A 20,825-nucleotide genomic window follows, 5' to 3' on the forward strand; every position below is an offset into this window, starting at 1 on the left:
CCCTTGTGATGAAGCTAAGATCTTCCCCCCACACACACACAGTTAACTGAAATGTATGGGTCTTACTACCAGTAAGCAAAGAGTTGGAACCATGAGGACTGAGGATCTATACCCATCGTTGTTCCACTGTATCTGTCAGGTAGACTAGTTAATATGTTTAGACATGAGATTTATAAACTCCTGTGAATTTCACCCTATCAGTATTTTGACACGAGTTCCAGTTAACTGATTTTTAATATCGCCACAGTTGCTAATTAGAACAGAAGCATATGAAGGGGAGGGAATGCTTTTTTGCTAAACAAACTCGAGGAATTTCTAAAGGCTAACAACATTTGTCTGTGGAAAACACAAGTATATAAACCAGATTTTAGTCCAAAGAAAGATAAAAGAATACTTATTAATATAGTCTGCTATGTTCTTTTACAAAATAATCATGTAATTAGATCTTTTGCCAAAACATTTTGGAGAAGTGTTTGACAGACTCCTTGTTAACCATAAGAATGTTTTTAAACAATTTTTGTTTAAATTTCTGATTGAGGTATTTGCATTAAATACTTACTGCTTACATAAACTATTATTTGTCATTTTGCTTGATCCTTTCCCTATTAAACTAAGTACTTTTATTTGTTAGTGCTTTAAATATTTAGTACTTAGGGCTCTGCTTTTTATAAAATTCATTTTGTATGCTGTAGTGACATAGTAATGATCTCAAGTATTTCCTTTTTTCCTGGACAATGATCTGTTCATCCTCTATCCCTCCCTCCCGCCCGCCCGCCCGCCCGCCCTTCCTTCCTTAAACGAAGCATAATTAACATACAAGGAAAGTCATTTTTCATTAACCAAATTTTATTTAAACTTTTAGTGCAATAATCCCAAAACAAAAGAACCTAAGCTAAAAGCTGCTGCCAGGATTGTCCCAGAATGGGTGGAGTATGACACTGAGATACGACAACTGTTAGAGCACCTAGAAAACAAGAAGAAAAATGCAAGTAAGTCAATATTCTGTGGTGGTGTCTGAATCATGTGTTGCCTGAAGTGAAATTAAAATAGATTACAAACTCATTTCTTGGTGACTTTAGTAAATGATCAGGTCAGAATTTCTTTCAGAAAATTTGTGATATTATTAAGAACTTCATTTTATGTGGACTTAAACTCACAAATTTAAAACATGGATAGAGAATCTATTCCCCATGGATGTAACTTCAGTTCATATCACCACATAAATGGGTGCCAAAGCATTAGCCTTCTGACACAAGAGGTAGAAAATAAAAGTAGAAAATATGCTTGTCTTTAGGATTACACCAAATGTCCCAAATATGAAAATCCAAGCCCTAAAGTTTAGTGAAAGACTTATATGGAACCTAGAAATATTACCTCCTATCTCCCGAATTAATCCCATGTGGAATATGGATTTCCCATGTGTTCCTGGTTCTAGTAACCTCCTCAGGGCTGGAGGGTGACTTGGACTAGATGTGCTTCCATTTGTAAGATTAAAATGTGGTTACCTAGGCGTTTCATCACTCTACATAAACCTTCAACAAGTAAGTGTTGAATATTCTGTTAAAGCTGCTGTAAACTTCTTGATTGCCTCCTAATTCTCTTTCCTCATTAGTGCCTAGTTCTCTCAATTTTTCTTTACTCTTTTTTAAAAATAGCACTGAGCTCCAGTGTTAGAGACTTTCAAACAGGTTGTATTAATCCTCAACAATAATTCTTCCCAGTGGTTCAGAATAATATTCTTATTTCCCTCAGCTTTATTTTTTTTAGAAGCTGAAATGTTAAATATAAACATACAAATGTTATACATAAGGGCGCCTGGGTGGCTCAGTTGGTTGAGTGTCTGACTCTTGATTTCAGGTCATGATCTCACAGTTTGTGGGTTGAAGCCCTGCACCAGTCTCAGTGCTGGCAGTGTGGAGCCTGCTTGGGATTCATTCATTCTCTCTCTCTCTCTCTCTCTCTCTCTCTCTCTCTCCCTCTCCCCCCCCCCCCACTCTCTGCCCTTCCCCCACTCATTCACTTGAGCAAGCACATGCATGTGCACCCTTGCACTCTTTCTCAAAATAAATAAACTTAAAAAAATATTATATATAAACTTTCTCACATAAGCATGAAATTGTGTTTCATCTTTTTGTATTCTTTAACAAAACCAATGCAGTTATTTTCTGAGAGGTTGAGTATTTAAAACACATCCATGTTTTGTTAATGAATTTATTTTTCTACTGTTTATTTATTTTGAGAGAGAAAGTGCATAGGGGAGGGGCCGAGAGAGAGGAGAGAGAGAGAGAGAGAATCCCAAGCCCAATGTGGGACCCCATCTCACACAACGTGAGATCATGACCTGAGCTGAAATCAAGAGTTGGATGCTTAACCGACTGAGCCACCCAGGTGCCCCTATTTTTAATTAATTTAAATAATTTGAAGACACCATTTCAATTCAGAAGAAGATTCTGTAAGTGGTGTGATACAACTGTTTTAAAAGGGAGTTGAAGAAGACAGAAAACAGGGGAGAAAGGGGGTGGGGAAAGGAAGACAGAAAGGAAATTTTACACAATTGCCTCAAAATTTTTTAATGCACAGAACATACGGATGAAATGTTTCTCTTCCCAAATTGGAGAGAGTTAAAGGATTAATAATAGCCAGAGTTAGTGAGGTTACTGACAAGTGAGCACTCATATGCTCGTACATACAGCAGCTGTATAAATTAAGGAAATTTTACAATGTGTATAAAAACTAAAATATCTGTGTCAGGTTTACATTTAAAAAGAGAAGTGAGGGGCATCTGGGTGGCTCAGTCGGTTAAGCACCTGACTCCTGATTTCGGCTCAGGTCATGATCTCACAGTTTGTGAGTTTGAGCCCCGCATTGGGCTGTGCTGACGGTGTGGAGCCTGCTTGGGATTCTCTCTCTCCCTCTCTCTCTGCCCCTCCTCTACTCATGTGTGCACACGCATTCTCTCTTTCTAATAAATAAATAAATAAATAAATAAGAGAAATATGTACACATGTTATGCCATTGTTTTTAATAATGAGATAGAAATAATTGATCCATTAATAGAAGATTGATTATATAAATGTCAATACATACAAAGAAATATTGTAGTCTTTCAAGAGAATTGAGATAAATGTATTTTGTGGATAGCATATTTTAAGTTAAAAATGTAGTCATATTTGTAATTGGCCCCATCTTAAATAAAAATGGCATGTTTGTGTACATACCTATGAATGTGTAAAAATAAGTTTTACAAAAGATTTTTGGATTTTTTACTTAATTTTGAATTACAAATGTAAGTCTGTTATAAACATGAAAACAACATGGAAGTACTATATATAGAAAGAATAAAATTGGAAGACCTCTTTTACTCAAACACAAGCAATCATTTTTAAGGCTATAGTAGGCCTTGTTTTATAACTTTTGCATTTCTCTTATTATAAGCTGTATTAGTTTTCTGGGGGTGCTCTAACACAGTACCACAAAGTAGCTGACTCAAACGGAAGAAATTTTTTGTCTCACTGTTCTAGAAGCTTGAAGTCCAAGATCAAGGTGTCTTTAGAGTTGGTTCCTTCCTGAGGGCAGTGAGGGAGGATCTGTCCCAGGCCTTCTCTTGACTTGTAGGTAGCCACTTTCTCGCTGCGTCTCTTCACATTGTCTTCTCTCTGTATATGTCTCTGGGCAGATTTCCTCATCCTACAAGGACACTAGTCATGTTAGATTAGGGTCTACCCTGGTGATGTCATTTTAACCTTATTACTTCTGTAAAGACTGTCTCCAAATAAGGTCACATTCTGAAGTCCTGCAGGTTAGGGTTCCATCATATGAATTTTGGAGAAACACAGTTCAACCTGTAACATGAATGGAGTTGAGAATCTGGTCATATGTTTCAGGGACATTTGTAATTCTGTTTTTCAACTGCTTATTTTTATCCTTTGCTCATTTTTTCTAGAGGATTATTGTCCAATACTGGAAAAAAGTTGATGGTCTTTATTTCAGAGATTTGTGTTGCCACCTTTATCATACACTAAATTCCTGCATTATTTCTGTCTCATTTGGCACATTTTTTATCCTGTTCCATTTATCTCTGTCTATACATGTGCCTATTATATACTTTTTTAATTAGAAGATTTATAGCATGTTTTATTACTGAGTAGGGCTCATCTCCCCTCATTACTATTTTGTTGTTGTTTTCCTGGTATTCTTGTGTATTTTTCCATATAAGCTTTAGAATCATCTAGTTCCAGAAATTTTTCGGTTTTTCTTTTTTGGTGGGGGGTAGGGAAGAGGATGGAGGGAAGATTACATTAAATTTATTACTTAAGTTAGGGAGTATTGACGTGTTTGTGAAAACTGTTCTTTGCACCTAAGAACATGATGTATCTTTATGTTCAGTTTCAGTTTTATGTTTGTCAAGAATCATAACATTTTAATCATATAGGTCTTACCCATATCTTTTTTAAGCTTGTCCCTAGGTATTTCATCTTTTTGTTATTATTATAAATGGGATTTTCTCTTACAGTGTATCTTACTGGTATTTGTTTGTGGTAGATTATTGTTTTCAGCTTATGAATCTTTATGATCATACTGAATCCCCCTATTATTTATAGTAATATTTCAGTTGGTTCTCTTGAATTTTTTCCCCTAGGATTACATACATCTTATCTGCAAACAAAAATGGTTTTTCCTCTAATCATTATACCTCACATTGCTTTTTCTTGTCTAATTGCTTTGGTTGATATATCTAATATGATGTTAAATATTAGCTTCTTTTTCTCACTTTGTTTGGCCAACCTTCTGTGTTTCCCTGTTAAGATAATGGCTTTGGACTAAAAAATTTATGTTGAGGAAATATCCATTGATTCCTGTTCTAATAAGTGTTTTTATCAAGAATAGGTTGCATTTTATCAACCACATCCTCAACAAAAATAGAAGCAACTGCTTGGTTTTTATATTTGATTTATTAATATAATAGACTATATTAATAGATTTACTAATATTGAAATTTCCTGTGTTCCAGAAACAAACTCAGCTTGGTCATGACCTATTATTCTTTATTTTTCCTTTTTTTAAATTAAGATATGATAGCTATAATATTCATTTCAAGCATGTAACATTCATTATTTGTATATTGTGAAATTATAGATACTTATAAAATTTGTTTTTCTTGTGATAAGAACTTTTAAGGTCTCTTAGCAACTTTCAGTATACCATAGAGTGTTGTTAACTATAATCACCATGCTGTGCATTACATCCCTATTACTTATTTTATAACTAGAAGTTTGTACCTTTTGACCCCTCACCTATTTTATCCATCCCTCAACCTCACTCTGACAACCACTAATCTATTCTCTGTGTGTGTGAGCTCAGTATTGTTTTATTTTAGATTCCTTATATAAGTGAGATCATACAGTATTTGTCTTTCTCTGACTTATTTCATTTAGCATAATGCCCTCAAGGTCCATTCATGTTGTACAAAGGGTAGGATTTCCTTCTTTTTGTGTAATGTTCTGAGGAACTGCCATAGATTTTCCATCGTGGCTGCAGCAATTTACATTCCCATCAACAGTGCACAAGGGTTCCCTTTTACTCCACATCCTTGCTAACTCTTGTTATTGTCTTTTTGATAATTGCCATTCTACGGGTACAAGATGTTAACTATGGTTTTGATTTTCATTTCCCTATGATTAGTGATTTTGACCTGTTTATCTTTTTTGGGAAAATGTCTCTTCACAGCCTCTGTCCATTTTCTTACTTGGATTGTTTAGATTTTTGCTATTGAGTTGTATGAGTTCTTTATATATTTTGGATATTGCCCCTAATCAGATACATAGTTTCTTTCATCTGCAGAAGCTTTTTAGTTTCATGTAGTCCCATTTGTTTACTTTTGCTTTTATTATCTTTACTTTTGATGACAAATTCAAAAAATCATTGCCAACACTGATATCAGGATGCTTACTGCCTATGTTTTCGTCTGGGAGGTTTATAATTTCAGGTCTTACATTTGAGTCTTTAATCCATTTTGAGTGAATCTTTGTGTTTGGTGTAAGAATAGGGCAAAGTTTCATTCTTTTGCATGTGGCTGTCCAGATTTCCCAACACTATTTATTGAAGAAATTGTACTTTCCCCATTGCCTATTCTTGGCTTCTTTGTCATAAGTGCCCATCATTCTGTTTCAGTGACCTGTGTATCTGTTTTTATGGCAATCTCAAACTGTTTTGGTTACTGTAGCTTTGTGATATAGTTTTCTTGGTTTTTTTTGTTTGTTTGTTTTGTTTTTTTGGAGAGGGAGAAAGAGAGAATCTTCCCACAAAGTGCAGAGAGAAGTGGGGCTCACCCAAAGCAGAGTTCGTGTTCACTGAAGCAGAGTTTGTGCTCACCTAAAGTGGGGCTCGAGCTCACCCAAAGCAAGCCTCCAACTTACGAACCATGATATCATGACCTGAGCCGAAGTCAGATGCTTAATGACTGAGCCACCCAGGCACTCCTGTGATACAGTTTTAAATCAGGGACCCTGATGCCTCCAGCTTCATCATTTCTCTATGTTACTTTGGCTATTTGGTGTCTTTTGTGGTTCTTCATAAGTTTTAAAGTTTCTTGTTCTATTTCTGTGAGAAATGATATTGGAATTTTGATAGGGATTGCATTGAACCTATAGGTTGCTTAGGATAGTATGGACATTTTAACAATATTAATTCTTCCAGTCCGTGAGCATGGAATATCTTTCCGTTTATTTGTGTCTTCATCAGTGTCTTAGAGTTTTCAGGGTATAGGTCTTTCACCTCCTTGGTTAAATTTATTCCTAGTATTTTATTCTTTTTGATACAATTGTAAATAGATTATTTTCTTTTTCTTTCTTATAGTTTGGTATCAGTGTATAGAAACACAACAGATTTCTGTATATTGATTTTATGTCCTGCCGCTTTACTGAATTCATTTATAGTTTTAACAGTTTTTTTGGTGGTCTTTAGGGTTTCTTCTATATAATATCATGTTATCTTCAAATACAGTTTATGTCTATTCAGCTTGGATGCATTTTCTTTCTTGCCTAATTGCTATGGCTAGTACTTCTAATAGTATATTGAATAAAAGGGGCAAGGGTAGGCATTCTTATTCATGATCTGAGAGGAAAAGTTTTCAACTTTTTGCCGTTGAATATAATGTTTGTTTTCTGTGGACTTGTCATATATGGCCTTTATTACATTGAGGTACAGTCCCTTTATACCCACTTAGTTGTGAGTTTTTGTCATAAATGGATGTTGAATTTTTTCAAATGCTTTTTCTGCATCCATTGAGATGATTTTTATCCTTCATATTGTTGATGTTTATCATGTTGATTGATTTGTGGATATTGAGCCATCCTTGCATCTCTGGAATAAATCCCACTTGATCTTGGTGTGTGATCTTTTTAATGTATTGTTGAATTCAGTTTGCTAATATTTTGAGGATTTTTGCATTTTTATTTATCAGGAATATTGGCCTGTAATTTTCTTTTCTTATAAAGTACACTTTTCTGGTTTTGGAATCCAGTTAATGCTGATCTTATAAAATGAGTTCGGATGTGTCCTTCTCTGTCTGTTGTTTGGAAAAGTTAAGAAGGATTGGTATTATTCCTTAAATGTTTGGTAGAATTCACCAGTGAAGCCTTTTGGTCCTGGACTTTTGTTTCTCAGGAGGTTTTGATTACTGATTCAGTCTCAGGTTTGTTAAGGTATTCTATTTCTTCATGAGACAGTATATTCATGGTAAGTTGTATGTTTTTAGGGATTTATTCATTTCTTCTAGATTGTCCCTGGTTTTTTTTTTGGGTGTATAATTGTTCATAGTAGTCTCTTAGGATCCTTTGTATTTCTGTGGTTATATTTTCTATTACCCAGTTTTTTTCTCTGTTCAGGGAAATTTTTTTTTACTTTATCTTCTATTGATTATTTTTGAAGGGGGCAATCACATCTTAATTAATGTCTTCCCTACGCTCATTTTTATTATTCCCTTTACATTTTCTCTCAGGTGAAATTTGGTGAAGAAGAAACATAGTCTAACCATCTCAAATTGTGGAATAGGATGCATTTACATTGTACTTTAATTCATTTCTGCCTGAAAATATTCTGAATTCTCAGTGTTTTAAAATCAGTTAGTATGTGACAGCTCAGTAATACAAAAGAAACCATTTTGGTCTCTGATAGTCTTCACTGATCCTCGCATTTGTATCAGCTAAATCAGTATTTGACTGCTCTCTCTTCCCATCACAGAAGGAGACCATATATGGCTTCTGCTCTTTGTTGTTCCATTACATTAGTGATAGGCTATTTGTGCATAGTGAGTAATAAATACGTATTTTTCAAGGCTTCAAATTGCCAGACAGTGTGCTAGGCTTTAGAGATAACAGAGATAACAAAGATATGGTCCTTGTCCTCATAGACTCATGAAAGCTCCCTTCTAGGTGGTAAAATGTAAGTACTTATGATACAGTAATGTACAAACAACTAATAATGAAGCAAAAAGGTACTAACCAAACAAAAGGATCCTCAGCCAGCACCTATGATTCGGGTGACATTTGAGCTCATTTGATATTTAAGATTTCAATCACTAAATAAACTTTCCTCCTCTACAGTTTTGACACATGATGAACTCTAGCACTGGCTTATGAAAGACGACGAAAGTACTTCAAGAAATCTGCCACTTGCTGGGGAAGTGTGGAACTACTGCCAAGGCTTTTGGAAATTTCATTAAAGATCAGTGACATATTCTTCAATTTAAATATTTAAAAATACATGCAGTTAATGTATTGAATAAGTTTAAGTTATATAAAAAATGGCCATTGAGTATTTAAAACTAGATTATTTCTTTTTCCTTATTGCTTAAGACCCTGGGTTTTCACCCATTAAAGTGATATTTTGCCAGATAGCCCAGTAGAAGAACATACCTGACTAGCTGGTTCTCAGGGGGATTTATCAAACCATCTGTGTCTGTGTATTCCAGCTCGTTGTGCACCCATATTTGCTTATTCTCAAAGTGCATTTAAAATGAAAGAAAGCTGTTTTGTGTTTTTTTCCTCTAAGAAAAAAGGACTTGTGGTTACCACTGAATAATAAAAAAAATTAAGTCCATTTATAACTTATTTTTAAATGAAAGTTGTGTGGTACTGTAATCATTTATCTTAAACAGTATGATGTTTTCATCCTATGCTGCATTTGTAGTTTCTTAATGTTTCTAATTTTTATTTCACAAAATTATATTCATGGACTTACTGAGCTTTGTATGCCTTCAAAATAAGTATAAACAAGAAGTATAAAAGTAGTCACTTCAATGGAAACTAAGTTAAGAATATGAAGTTTGTTTTCCTGCCGTGTATTAATAATAGATGAATAGGAATAGTAAATGTTCAAAAACTCTCCAGCTATTCTAAATCAGATCTCAGTAATGGAAGAGACTTCAGTGTCATCTGAATCCCATCCCCTGAAGAAGCTGATTCAGTGGGGCTGAGCTGAGAATGGGAAATCATGATTGCTTAAGGTCTCCATATGGTCTCCTGATGAGTGTGGTGTGGGAAATGTTCAATAGTGGGGCGTCCCAGCCACCATGGCAGTCCCACCTAGTGGAGCCTCAAGCCCCCTGGGCCCTTGCAAGGCAATAGGGAGCTGTCCGCTTCAGGAGGCAGGCTGGTCCATCTGAGCTCCACAGTGAGCCAGAACGGTCCACTGGTGGTTTCTCCTCCTGCTTCTTGAGCTCTACTGAACAAGTGTAGCCCTTCTCTATTCAGCAGCATAGCCCATAGAGTATTTGAAAATAGCCTCCCTGTTCCCAGCTGCTTCATTCATTTCTAATTAGAAGTCACAAGGGCTCTCCCTCTCCTGCTCACCCTGCCTCTGTTACTTGTTCTTGTCTGTGATAAAATGGAGTGTGGCCTGCCCTGATGGAACCAGATTGTTCTAGATGGTTTGATAAAGCTTATAGATAAGAGACTCTATAATCTGCTCAAGTGAGTTAGATGCTCCAACCCAGCTAACCTGAGGTCTGCAGTGGTGTTCGGGACAGAATCCCCAGATGACTGTAAGATGGTACCTACACTTCTTTCACTGTCAGTCTCTGCTTTCGCTTGTCTAAGAATTTTGTGGGGAGAAGGATCGGGTAGGTAAAGGCACTAATTCCCATGTCTATCACTAACTGCCATCTCCCATGTGCTAGATTCTATATTTCATGCAGTATAAGCTGAAATTACAGACTAATATAAAGTCCTGATGCTCCCCTCCTAGTTTGTATCTTGTGATTTGAAGGGCACAGTGTACAAGTCTCATTTCAGGTGAGTGATAGCTTGCATTTAAAAATCTCAATTTAAGGGGTGCCTGGCTGGCTCAGTCAGTAGAGCATGAGACTCTTGATCTCCGGGTCATGAGTTCATGCCCCACATTGGGCATGAACCCTACTTAAAAGAGTAATTTTTTTTTTTGAGAGGGCGAGAGCTTGAGCAGGGGAGGGGCAGAGGGAAAGGGAGAGAGAGAATCCTAAAGAGGCTCCACGCCCAGCACAGAGCCTGATGCAGGGCTCAATCTCATGACCATGAGATCGTGACCTGAGCTGAAATCAAGAGTTGAATGCTTAACTGAGTCACCCAGGTGCCCCAAGGATAAATAAATTTTTTTAATTAAAAAATACAAAATAAAAATCCAGATTTCTAAACAGATACTTCCTCACGGGGCAATTCTTTGATAAAATGGCTCATCTTTATGCTAAGTGCTTATAGACTGCTGTGTCATACAAAAATCTACCCCCCCTCAGGGACACAGTGTGGGAACTGACCTTCAGGTCTGACTTGAGCATGTGGGCAGCTCTTCCAGAGAAAGCCACCAGCTCCATTGAGCTGGAAATGCTGAAATGTAGCCCAGGCCAGGGGCTTTAGTGTACATTCTGGATCCTGAATTCAGGTGCAGGCCCTGTATCAAACTTTAACAAAAATCAAACCCTAGAAGAAAAAGAAAACATTTTCTATCTGTGAAGTTATAATCCACTTCTCTTTCCCCCTCCTTTAAGAAGACTGAACGGTTTATCCAAGAATTGGCAGATTTTGAGCTTATCCTGTAAAAACCTGTATGTTTTAGGCATACAGTAAACCCAGAATATGAGACTGAGACTGAAGGCAACTCGGTGTTCGCACCACTAAGAAGCTCCAATGCAAAAGGTTAGATTTTGGAAGTGCCCATCCTTTGGCTCCGGTTGTCAAGTTCAGAGGACAACGGAGCTTCTAGAGAATAGAATACTTCCAGAAAGCACCATACGCCATCTCAGCCTTGGAGCTAACAAATAAAATCAGGCTTTTCTTTAATAGGAAACATGTAGTTCGACACAAGGTGGAGGGCGCGGGGGGGCAGGGGGTGGGGTGCTTAAGGAAATGGTTGTTCCTATGTACTACGTACCAGGTCCTGACTCAGGCACCCAGCAGGACAGTTTTAAAGGCAGAAGGTAGGTAGATGTCAAGTCCAAATATCCTTCAGTGACTAAAGCATGGCTGAGACATTCTTTGAGCTATAGCAGCAAAGAAGTTAGTGACATTTAACTTCCCACTAGAACAAATAAGACTGTTCACGGAAGGACTCTACAGGTCTCGGATCCCTGGCTCCAGAGGAAAGGTGCTGATGAGGCTCAGTACCATGAAGTCTAAGGTACTGTCCGGCCCCCTCTTGCCTGCTTCTCTGACTTGGTAGACTTAAGGCAGTCCACTCATTTTCAAAAAAACAGTTGATTTGTTAAAATCTTACCTTTGGTGGCAAAGTGAGAGGAGTGGCAGGGAGGTCCAGGGCTCTGATGGCCAGAGTTCAACCTATAGGCAACTCTGTGGCCCAGGGGTGCATGGTCTGCCGTAGGGATCCCTGGGGGCCTGTGCTGCTGCTCTGGAGCCCAGAGGGACCATAGAAATGGGACAGCTGCTCCCTTTTTATGGTGTATTATAAAGCTCAGATTATCAAATACAAACTTCTGTTTTCTGAGAAATTCCAGAGGGGAACCTCTTGACTTAAAAGTTACTGTAAACAACCTTGTTTAAAAATTTCAGGTTTGGGAAGGTATCTTGTTCCCTACAGTTCTTAATTACTTGAATTTTAAAAGTTGTCTTTGATCACATGGACGTGCCCAACTATATCAGGCTTGTTTCCTACCAGATATGATTTCACTTTAAGGTTTTTCCACGATGAAGTACCACCTCACACCTGTCAGAATGGCTAAAATCAACAACACAAGAAACAACAGATGTTGGCAAGGATGTGGACAAAGGGGAACCCTCTTGCACTGTTGGTGTGAATGAAGACTGGTGCAGCCGCTCCGGAAAACAGTGTAGAGGTTCCTCAAAAAGTTAAAAATAGAGCTACCCTACGACCCAGCCATTGCACTACTAGGTATTTACCCAAAGGACCCAAAACCACAGATTCGAAGGGGCATGTGCACCCTGATGTTTATAGCAGCACTACTGACAATAGCCCAAGTATGGAGAGAGCCCAAGTGTCCACTGACTGATGAATGGATAAAGACACACACACAATAGAACATTAGCCCTCAAAAAAGAATGAAATCTTGCCATTTGTAACAACATGGATAGAGCTAGAGTGTATTATGCTAATAAGCAAAGTAAGTCAGAGAAAGACCAGTATTTCACTATGTCAAATTTAAGAAAAAACAGATGAACATATGGGAAGTGGGGGAGAGAGGAAAACAAACCACAAGAGACCCTTAAGGATAGCGAACAAACTGAGGGTTGCCAGAGGGAGGTGGGTGGGGGGTGGGCTAGATGGTAATGGGTACTAAGGAGGGCACTTGTGATGAACGCTGGGTGTTGAAGGTAAGTGATGAATCACCAAATTCTCCTGAAACTAACACTGCACTGTATGATAACCACCTAGAATTTAAATAAAATTTTGAAAAGAAAACCACCCATGTTTTCACATCTCCCCTAATTAAAGGTTTTTGATAAGAATTAAGGGAATACAAATTAAATTTTAAAAGACTGGTTCAAAACCAAAACGTTTGAATGACAAAGATCAACTTCATGTTTAATTTAAAATTGGGGAGAAGGTAGAGAAGGAAGAAGAACGGTAGTGACCTTGCTGAGAGGAATTTTGAAGTAAACATGACTAATCGTATAGAGGAGAATCTAGAGCAGCACCAACTCCTCATACAAAAGTCACTGAACCTGCCTCTGCTACCAGAAAATGTGTCCAAAAGGCTTCATCTGAGGAAGGCCAAAATATAAAGTTTCCATAACCTGAACCAATCCAACAGCTATTTAAGTACCTACTATGTGTCCTTTTGAAGTTATCAGACCAGAACAGATGGCATTCAATAAATCTCCAAATGAAGATGTTATGAAGGGGAAGTGTCAGGAAGGAAGGGACATGGGGGACGAAACTCGAGGTGGGAGCCGGCTGCTAGCCGGGAGGGGGAGAGGGTGACAGGGTCATGCAGAAGAGTTTGCAGACCACAGGAAGAGCTTTCGTGCTGTGGTCCTAAAATGCAGTGATGGGCTTTGCCATCCATGAACACTTCTCCAGAATTGCTCAGTATCTTTCTGCCTGCACGGCTTCCTGACAGTCCTATTTATTTTTTTATTTTTATTTTTCTGACAGTCCTATTTAAGTGTTCTGCAGCACTTGGTCTAGCAGGTAACAGCTCACGGATACCAGGACAAGCAGGATTCTCTGGGATTTGGTGCCATTTTTCTCCATTGCACAGCAGCCATAATAAACTTCCCCGGGTGTAAAGACCAAATCTTACAAGGCCTTCCTTGCATGTTAGCATAACCAGAGTGGATCCAGGTGGAAGAGATGCTATTTTGTACAAAAATTGTACAATTTCCACTCATGAGGTCTTAGTAACTTATAAAATGCATTAAATTCTCGCAAGAAGCCAAACACTGCAACAGGTGATAGAATTAATATAATCCTAAGAAAATACAGTGAAATGTTACTTGTTAGAAGAGTTATCCTTTGCTATCTTTGAAGCATCTTTCACACCGAGAAAAACCCTGAGGATCTGGGAAGAGAAAATGGATCTTCCCTTCCTCTTGTTTTCCTGCCAGCTGTCACATCTGTTGATATTTTCATGATCTTCAGACTAAGGCTGATGGCTCATAGATTGCAAAGACAGCAGGATTATTAGCAAGAATTTGGAAACTGCGCTTTTTGGGAAAGTCCTAAGTATTCTAGTCTTTTAGGATATGCAGGAGACTTAATTGAGAAGAAAGCTATGTGGGTCTGTAGTTGGAAATCTGAGACCACACTGCAAACCCCGTTTTACTTTAACAGAAATGTGCAAATTAAGTATAAAAGTCTTCCAACCAAGCCAATTTAAGTATTAGATTTTAACAGTATTGAAACTGAAGAACCGTCCACTTTAAGGCCTAGCTGTTCTAGGACTTTTGGGGTAAGAAGTTTTAGCTATTTCTGTTTTGTGCTCGGACTTTCCTTCACCTCAACATGAAGGAGGAGCCCTTTGGTCACCCCGGTCACGGACTACACGTCAGGCGAAGTTGGAAGAGAGACTTCTCCAAATGACTAAAAATGAAGCAAAAGCAAGAAAATAATGATTTGACCATAAATATTTTTATTAAATGTGAAAATACATGGGCATAAAAATATTACCCATATTTGCAGACATATCTGAGACCCATTTCAATTAATTTTCAGTTTCTTTATTAAAACACTAACTTGGGATGGATTAAGTTAGTCTTGCTCACTCAAAACCAGCTATAGCCTTATAGTAGGAGTAATATTTTAACTTCTCAAACATCTCCAGGATCCACCTCCTCCACACTCTTTCCTTCCCCTGCAGGCAGGAGGGGCCGACCACAGACGAGTGCAACAAAACCTGTTACTTATACACAAGGCCACGCAGTGGCTAATCTGACTCTTAAATCATTCAGCAAATGAGATCATCCATTAAAAAAAAAAAAATTATCCCCACCTATTAACATCATTTGCAATTACAGCATAGACTCTAACAAAAGGAATGATCTGATTTAGAGTAAGGATGTTATTTGTGGACAAATGAGCATTTGCCTTCCTCCTTTATAAATACAGAAAAATCACTACGTTCAACGAGGCTGCGTGAACTTCTCTAGGTGCCACCGCTGACGTGTACTCTGAAAATGTCTGTAAGGCCCGTCACTGTGACCTCTGGGCTTTAAGGCAGGCGGCTCAAACACAACCTGACCGAGGAACCACTTTTAATGGAAGTCTCTTACGCACTTTTTTCATGGTAAATGTCACAACTGCTGACCAATTTCATGCCTTTAAAGGTGTAATCTTTCATTTTCCACCATGAATAGGAAATGCTGCCAATTTCAAATTGTGATTCTAGGAACTTTTTCCCTACTTGGTTATCAGCATTTTTCTCTTAAAAAAAAAAAAAGGTAGTTTTTACATTCCATTATCAGAGTCCCCAAAAGTTCTGCTTTCATACTGATATTTAAGATACATTTTTAACACTGACTGAAGACGTTTTAAAGTTAGCATGACGTTCATCCAATTCACAGTAAACTATTGAGGTTGTCCTCCATTTTTCATTTATCCATGGAAAGAAAGCACAAACTTTCAAAACTGGGCACTAAATTAGTTTATTCTCTTTTAGGACCTTTCTCGCGTTTCTAGGTTGCTGTGCTTGTTCCCGGCTGCTGTGGAAGGCAAAGTGTCCACAGTGTACAGACAAGTGAGACTTCGCTTCTGGAGCTTACTGAGGAGGGAGGGAGGAGGACCTTAATACAGCTAAGGCTTGGCACCTCTCTGGTTTTACTTTTCCAGAAAGAGCCATCATGGTGACCGGGCACCTGCAGGCCCCAGAGACAAGAGCCTAGAGAGTGGCACATGGAAGGAGCCCCAAAACAAGTGCCTTTTCAGTCCGTGCGATGACCTCACCCATCGGGCCAGCAGGAGGAGCGACTTTCCCTCGATGACCCGGAGGACTGTCTGCCCTGACAGGCGGTGGCCTCTGGCGCCCAGCAGGGCTGGACTCGCGGGTCATTATTTTGTCACTGAGCCCTCTCTGTGGCACTGGCACATGGCACCGTAGCTTCTCTCCTCTGTTCACTGAAGACGAGCAAGTAACTGCACATTTCAGCTACGCCGACTAGACTGAATCCACGGGAAAGGTTTAGGCGCAGGAACGACGGTTACTGCAAGTAGAGAAAACGCGAGCCACCGTCCGGGCAGCTTGGACGGTCCGTGGGGTAATGGCGCCGGGGATGCATCTCCCGCGGCCCAGCCCTCCACCGTCCTGACTCCCTCGGGCTCCTTCTAGACCTCTTCTCTGAATGGAAAGGCAAGTGATTGGATATTTCTTTGTTCTGACTCTGCATGAAAATTCTTACTTCAAAAGTAGGTAGAGGCCATTGCTAGATTGCAAAACGGTCAGTGACGACAGACACCAAAGAACCAGACTGGAAAAAATATATTGCTGACACAGTGGAGTAATGAGATTACTGAGATTAAAGAATAAGCAAAATTGAATTTCCCTTAGAAATCATCTTCACACTGGCTTGAATTTTAAGATACTAAAAGGAAAGGAAAGCTGCAAACTGTTCCCTAATTTTCCAAATGCACTGTTAAGTTTATTGGTAAGAAACAGACTTCTAAGTAGATGTAAAAAAGCACATATATGTTTTGCTTAACTCAACTATGTGATTTTTGTCTCTCAAAGAAATTTTCTTCACGTACGTTGCAGGGTGACCATGGAAGGAAACGCTCTGTGCTTGGCTGCTGTGGTCAGGACGCTTCCCACCACTAAAATTAAAATGCCTGACTTCATAAAAACAATATATTAGAGACCCATACTCGTCAAAATGCTCTGAGGCAAAAAACGAAAACCTTTCCAGAATGAAGGTAATCATTCTTATCTAAAGTAATTCTCTTAGATTTTAAATGCAGCATCAATAGTTCCATAAATATTTAATGCTCTTGATTAAAATAATACTTTTTAGGGAAAAAATTATCCAGTACACAAAGACTGAATACCTTAATTTCTTAAAAGGTAAGAAGACAGAATCCCAAGAAGAGATGCCATCTTGATGATGGAAATACAGCCAGAGCTGACTAGATTTGTAAATGTGTATTTTTCCTGGCAAGAGAACAGCAGACGCATCGAGGTCTGGGCAAGGGGCGGGTCTACAGTTTAACTCCTGCCTCAACAGTCCCATGTGGGAGTGACTGCAACCCCAGAGGGTTGGCCAGGCAGTCAGAGAAGCTGCCCCACCACCCTGATTACAAGTGGGGCACACGGCATTCTTTCTCTCTCTCTCTGTCAACTGAGCAACTTGACAGTTCCAAGCCAATCCTGTTACAGGAAATTCTGTTTAACTCACAACTTCAGCTATTAAAGTATTTCAATCCGCACCTCGGTTCTATTTTAGGTAACACCACTGCTGTATTACCCATTCTCCTTTAGTTAATTTGTTTCATATTAAACAAAAGGGCCCATAGATTTTTATAATCAATTCTGTTTCAGTGGTCTTCAGGGTTCTCTTGCAGGTACTGGACATAAAATGCACGCTTAATACCCATCCAAAGTCTGCACCTGGCGATGTCAGCTACCACCAGGCAGCAGGCTTTCTAAAAGGCGGGTTCCGTCCCTCCCTCAGTGCCAGCCGTGCTCACGCCAGCAGAGGTGCAAGTGCGCGTGCATTCACGAGGCTCTGTAATTGCACAGGTATCTGCAAGCAAAGGGACTGACCAAAATCTAAGCCAAGGTGTCCCTAGGACCGCACAGCTCAAAATGTTAATATTCTAAGAATACTAAAACTTAACCTGCTCTCCTGAAAACTACAGCTCCCCCTCCTCGTGCAGGCACTGATGGGCTATGCGAGGCTGTGAAGAAGAACGTCTACCGCTCCGGTGAGAAAACTATGTGAGCGCTTGCACAGGCACACCTCCCTCAGACCCTCTTCCAGAGGCTCAAACACTTACATGAGCTGCTCTGTCAGAAATAGAACGAGTCTTCGCCTCTCTGCCTTCTCAGACCCATCAACCTCCAGTCTAAAATGGGTAAGAACGGATTTTTCCTATTAAAACAACTCTTTGGTCATGGACAAACTAAGAGATTTGAATTTTTTTTTTTTTCCATTAGGATCCCGGGACAAGGTTTCTTTCTTTTTAATCTTTAAAAAAATTAAGGAAGAAGAGCAGAAAAACAGCTGGTTTAATTGAAGTGGAATTTAAATCTAAAAGGTCCGCCTGAGCTGAAGGGGTTAAACCCCTGCCATGAGTTCCAGCTTCTGTGGAAAGGGTTGCCTCCACCTCCTTGTTGGCTCTCTGCGTCCAGGGGATCTTCTCCATCATCAAATTTCTTCCTCATTTCTACAAGAAAGAAACCAGAAAATGAAGACCCAGGTATTAACTAAGGCCTGGGGAGGGGGAAGGGAGCATCACAGGATTCCTGGCTTCTCTCTTATCAAATCAGTCATGCCTGACACACAGATCCCGGCTCCCCCATTCCTGCCCAGCTCACAGGTTTGGTCTCAGGAGAAACAGCCTAGAGAAGAAATACCGGTCACAGAAAAAGGGTTGAGGTTCAGGGCTGGAAATGGGTATTCCTTGAAATTCAGGCCCCCTGAATGTTCTCTCCTCACAAGAAGCCACCCAAGGAAATTCTCTGGAAAAAAATAATTGCAAAGAAAGAGACCTCCAAAAGTCACACGCCTATGATCAAAGAGCCACATCACCGTCCTCACCCCAGTAACACAGCCTCAACAGCTTTCCAGGCCTCACTCTTATTTCTGTTTGGACTTAAGGTTCCCTGCTGTGCAGCACAGGAGGCTGCCCTCACTGCTGTACCTCTCAGTACCGAGGAGGGTCTCTGACGAGACAGAGACTAATGCAGGCAAACGGGAGAAAGGAATCCTGCAGGTGGCAGGAGAGCAAGTGACTACACTCAGACTAGAAAAAACTATTCATCCCTAAAATAAGAACAGGGGCTAAGAAAAAGGAACAGAACCAAAAGAACTCCTAAGCATCAAGAAAAGAACTGCATTTGTAGGTACTTTGTGACTATCGGCCCCAACTCCAGTGGTTGGCTCCCTGCCATCCTTAGAGCTCAGCTCCAGGGTCGTCTCCCCACATGCCCACCACCCCCCACCCCCCGCCGAAGATTCCCAGCTCCCAGTCCATTGTGGCCCCCCCACCTGTCCACTGTGCCAGCTGAAGACAGACCATTTGAGAATGTTGCTGGCACTCGTTTGCTGGGTGAAAAGATAGACTATCCTGCTGTGCTCATTAACTCCATTTCCACCTCCCTTACAGGATTATAAATGCAAATAGAGGGCCATACAGCTTCGATTCCATAGCAGGAACAGATGTTCAAAAAAGATTTGCCAAGGAGGGCACCTGGTTGGCTTAGTCGGTTAAGCGTCCAACTTCAGCCCAGGTCATGTAGGTTCGAGCCCCATGTCAGGTTCTGTGCTGACAGTGTGGGGCCTGCTTGGATTCTCTCCCTCTCTCTCTTTTCAAAATAAATACACTTTAAAAATTAAAAAAAAAAAAAAAATTGCCAAATGGGCATAAATCTTGAGTCCCTTCTATTTTTGATGAATTTGTCTAGCTCAAGTCATAGCTTCTACTCCTACTGACATGGAAAGGCACAAAAAAGCAATAGGTATTAGCTTAACATTAAATTCCCTCTGGAAATGTCTAAGCATTGTTCAGTATTACCTAATTTCTTCATTTTCTCTCTTGTTTTCCAGGCCATTTTAGCATATGATAAAAACATTCCAGCAACCAGTAAATCTAATGAACATTTGATTCAGGACAAGGTTCCTGGGCTAGGTATACACCTCCCACCCTCACTGCCCGCCCGCCCCCCACCCCCCCAAGGCATTCTGGTTTCCTAATCGAGCTCCTAGAAGTTTGGTATAAAGAATTCATCAGTGATCCGGGAAGGTGGAAGGAACCTAAGACATCCCCCTCACTGGTGTAAAATCTGAGGCTCAAATAGCTCTAAGAACTTTGGCAGTAGAGCTAAGAGTCAAATCAGGCCTTCTGATTCCAAGCTTGTTGGTCTTTCCACTGAGCCAGACAGAAAGGCCCTGAGTCTGACGGGGGCAGGCATGACATCTGGACTTCTGAAACTGCCAGGCGGGGGACCCAGTGGTCCCCAGCTCCTACGGGGTGGCCCTGAGCAGCCCGCCTGTCCCCCGTGTGACCCTGTCTCCAAGTCAGCAAAGGAACAGAGCTAGAAGTCTGCGCATCGCAGACTCGGCCATTTCAGAAGAACAGAAAATGCTAAGGACAAACAATACCTGGGTCAGAGAGGACCTCTTTAGCAGCCGCTATGTCAATGAACTTTTTCTCAGCTTTTTTCTTTTCTTCTTCATTCTGGAAGTTATCCGGGTGCCACTGCAATGCTAATTTTCGGTATGCTTTAATGATTTCTTGCTTTTTGGCGTTTCTGAGAAGTATTAAAATAAATAATCATTAGTTAAGCAGTGCCCAACACACAGCCACAAAAAACTAAAAGATAGTTATGATCCCACCGGCAAGTTAGCAACCTGGTTCTTCTAATCGTGCCCATGGTGTCACAGGCTGAACATTAAATATCCAGACTGGATGATCATTAAAGCTGGTCAGGCTTCCTCAGATACTTGTTCCCTAAGATCAGAATCTCACTGGGGAGAAATTACTTTTGATCTTTGCAATGTTCCCTTTAAAAAAAAAAATCACACAGATGTGTTTTTAAGCTTTCTGAATTTCCAGCCTACCATGATACAAATCTTGGCATTAAAAGAGATACTCTGAGTCTGAAACCCACTTTCTATTTTGCATCTGGTTAGCTTACTTAACAAAGGTTCAACTTTTGATAAAAGATT

General features: G+C 39.8%; 2 protein-coding genes across 3 annotated transcripts in view; one reads left to right on the forward strand and one right to left on the reverse strand.

The window, feature by feature from the left end:
* UGGT2 (UDP-glucose glycoprotein glucosyltransferase 2) overlaps nucleotides 1–9,099 on the forward strand; it is a 189,188-nt gene extending 180,089 nt beyond the window's left edge. For both annotated transcript variants that reach the window (XM_078432418.2, XM_078432421.2), the window contains 2 exons: nucleotides 863–989; nucleotides 8,604–9,099. In XM_078432418.2, the coding sequence (XP_078288544.2) occupies nucleotides 863–989; nucleotides 8,604–8,626 (150 nt within the window). In that variant the 3' untranslated portion in view covers nucleotides 8,627–9,099. The remainder of the gene's footprint in view (nucleotides 1–862; nucleotides 990–8,603) is intronic.
* A 5,459-nt stretch (nucleotides 9,100–14,558) lies between these two features.
* Nucleotides 14,559–20,825, reverse strand: part of DNAJC3 (DnaJ heat shock protein family (Hsp40) member C3) — an 89,471-nt gene continuing 83,204 nt past the window's right edge. Inside the window, exons 11-12 of the mRNA XM_060636831.3 lie at nucleotides 20,259–20,407; nucleotides 14,559–18,321 (exon numbers count right to left, since the gene is read on the reverse strand). Coding sequence (XP_060492814.1) covers nucleotides 18,164–18,321; nucleotides 20,259–20,407 — 307 coding nt within the window. The 3' untranslated portion in view covers nucleotides 14,559–18,163. The remainder of the gene's footprint in view (nucleotides 18,322–20,258; nucleotides 20,408–20,825) is intronic.

Source organism: Panthera onca, chromosome A1, assembly GCF_046562875.1.
Source record: "Panthera onca isolate mPanOnc1 chromosome A1, mPanOnc1 haplotype 2, whole genome shotgun sequence".
Lineage (NCBI taxonomy): Eukaryota > Metazoa > Chordata > Mammalia > Carnivora > Felidae > Panthera > Panthera onca.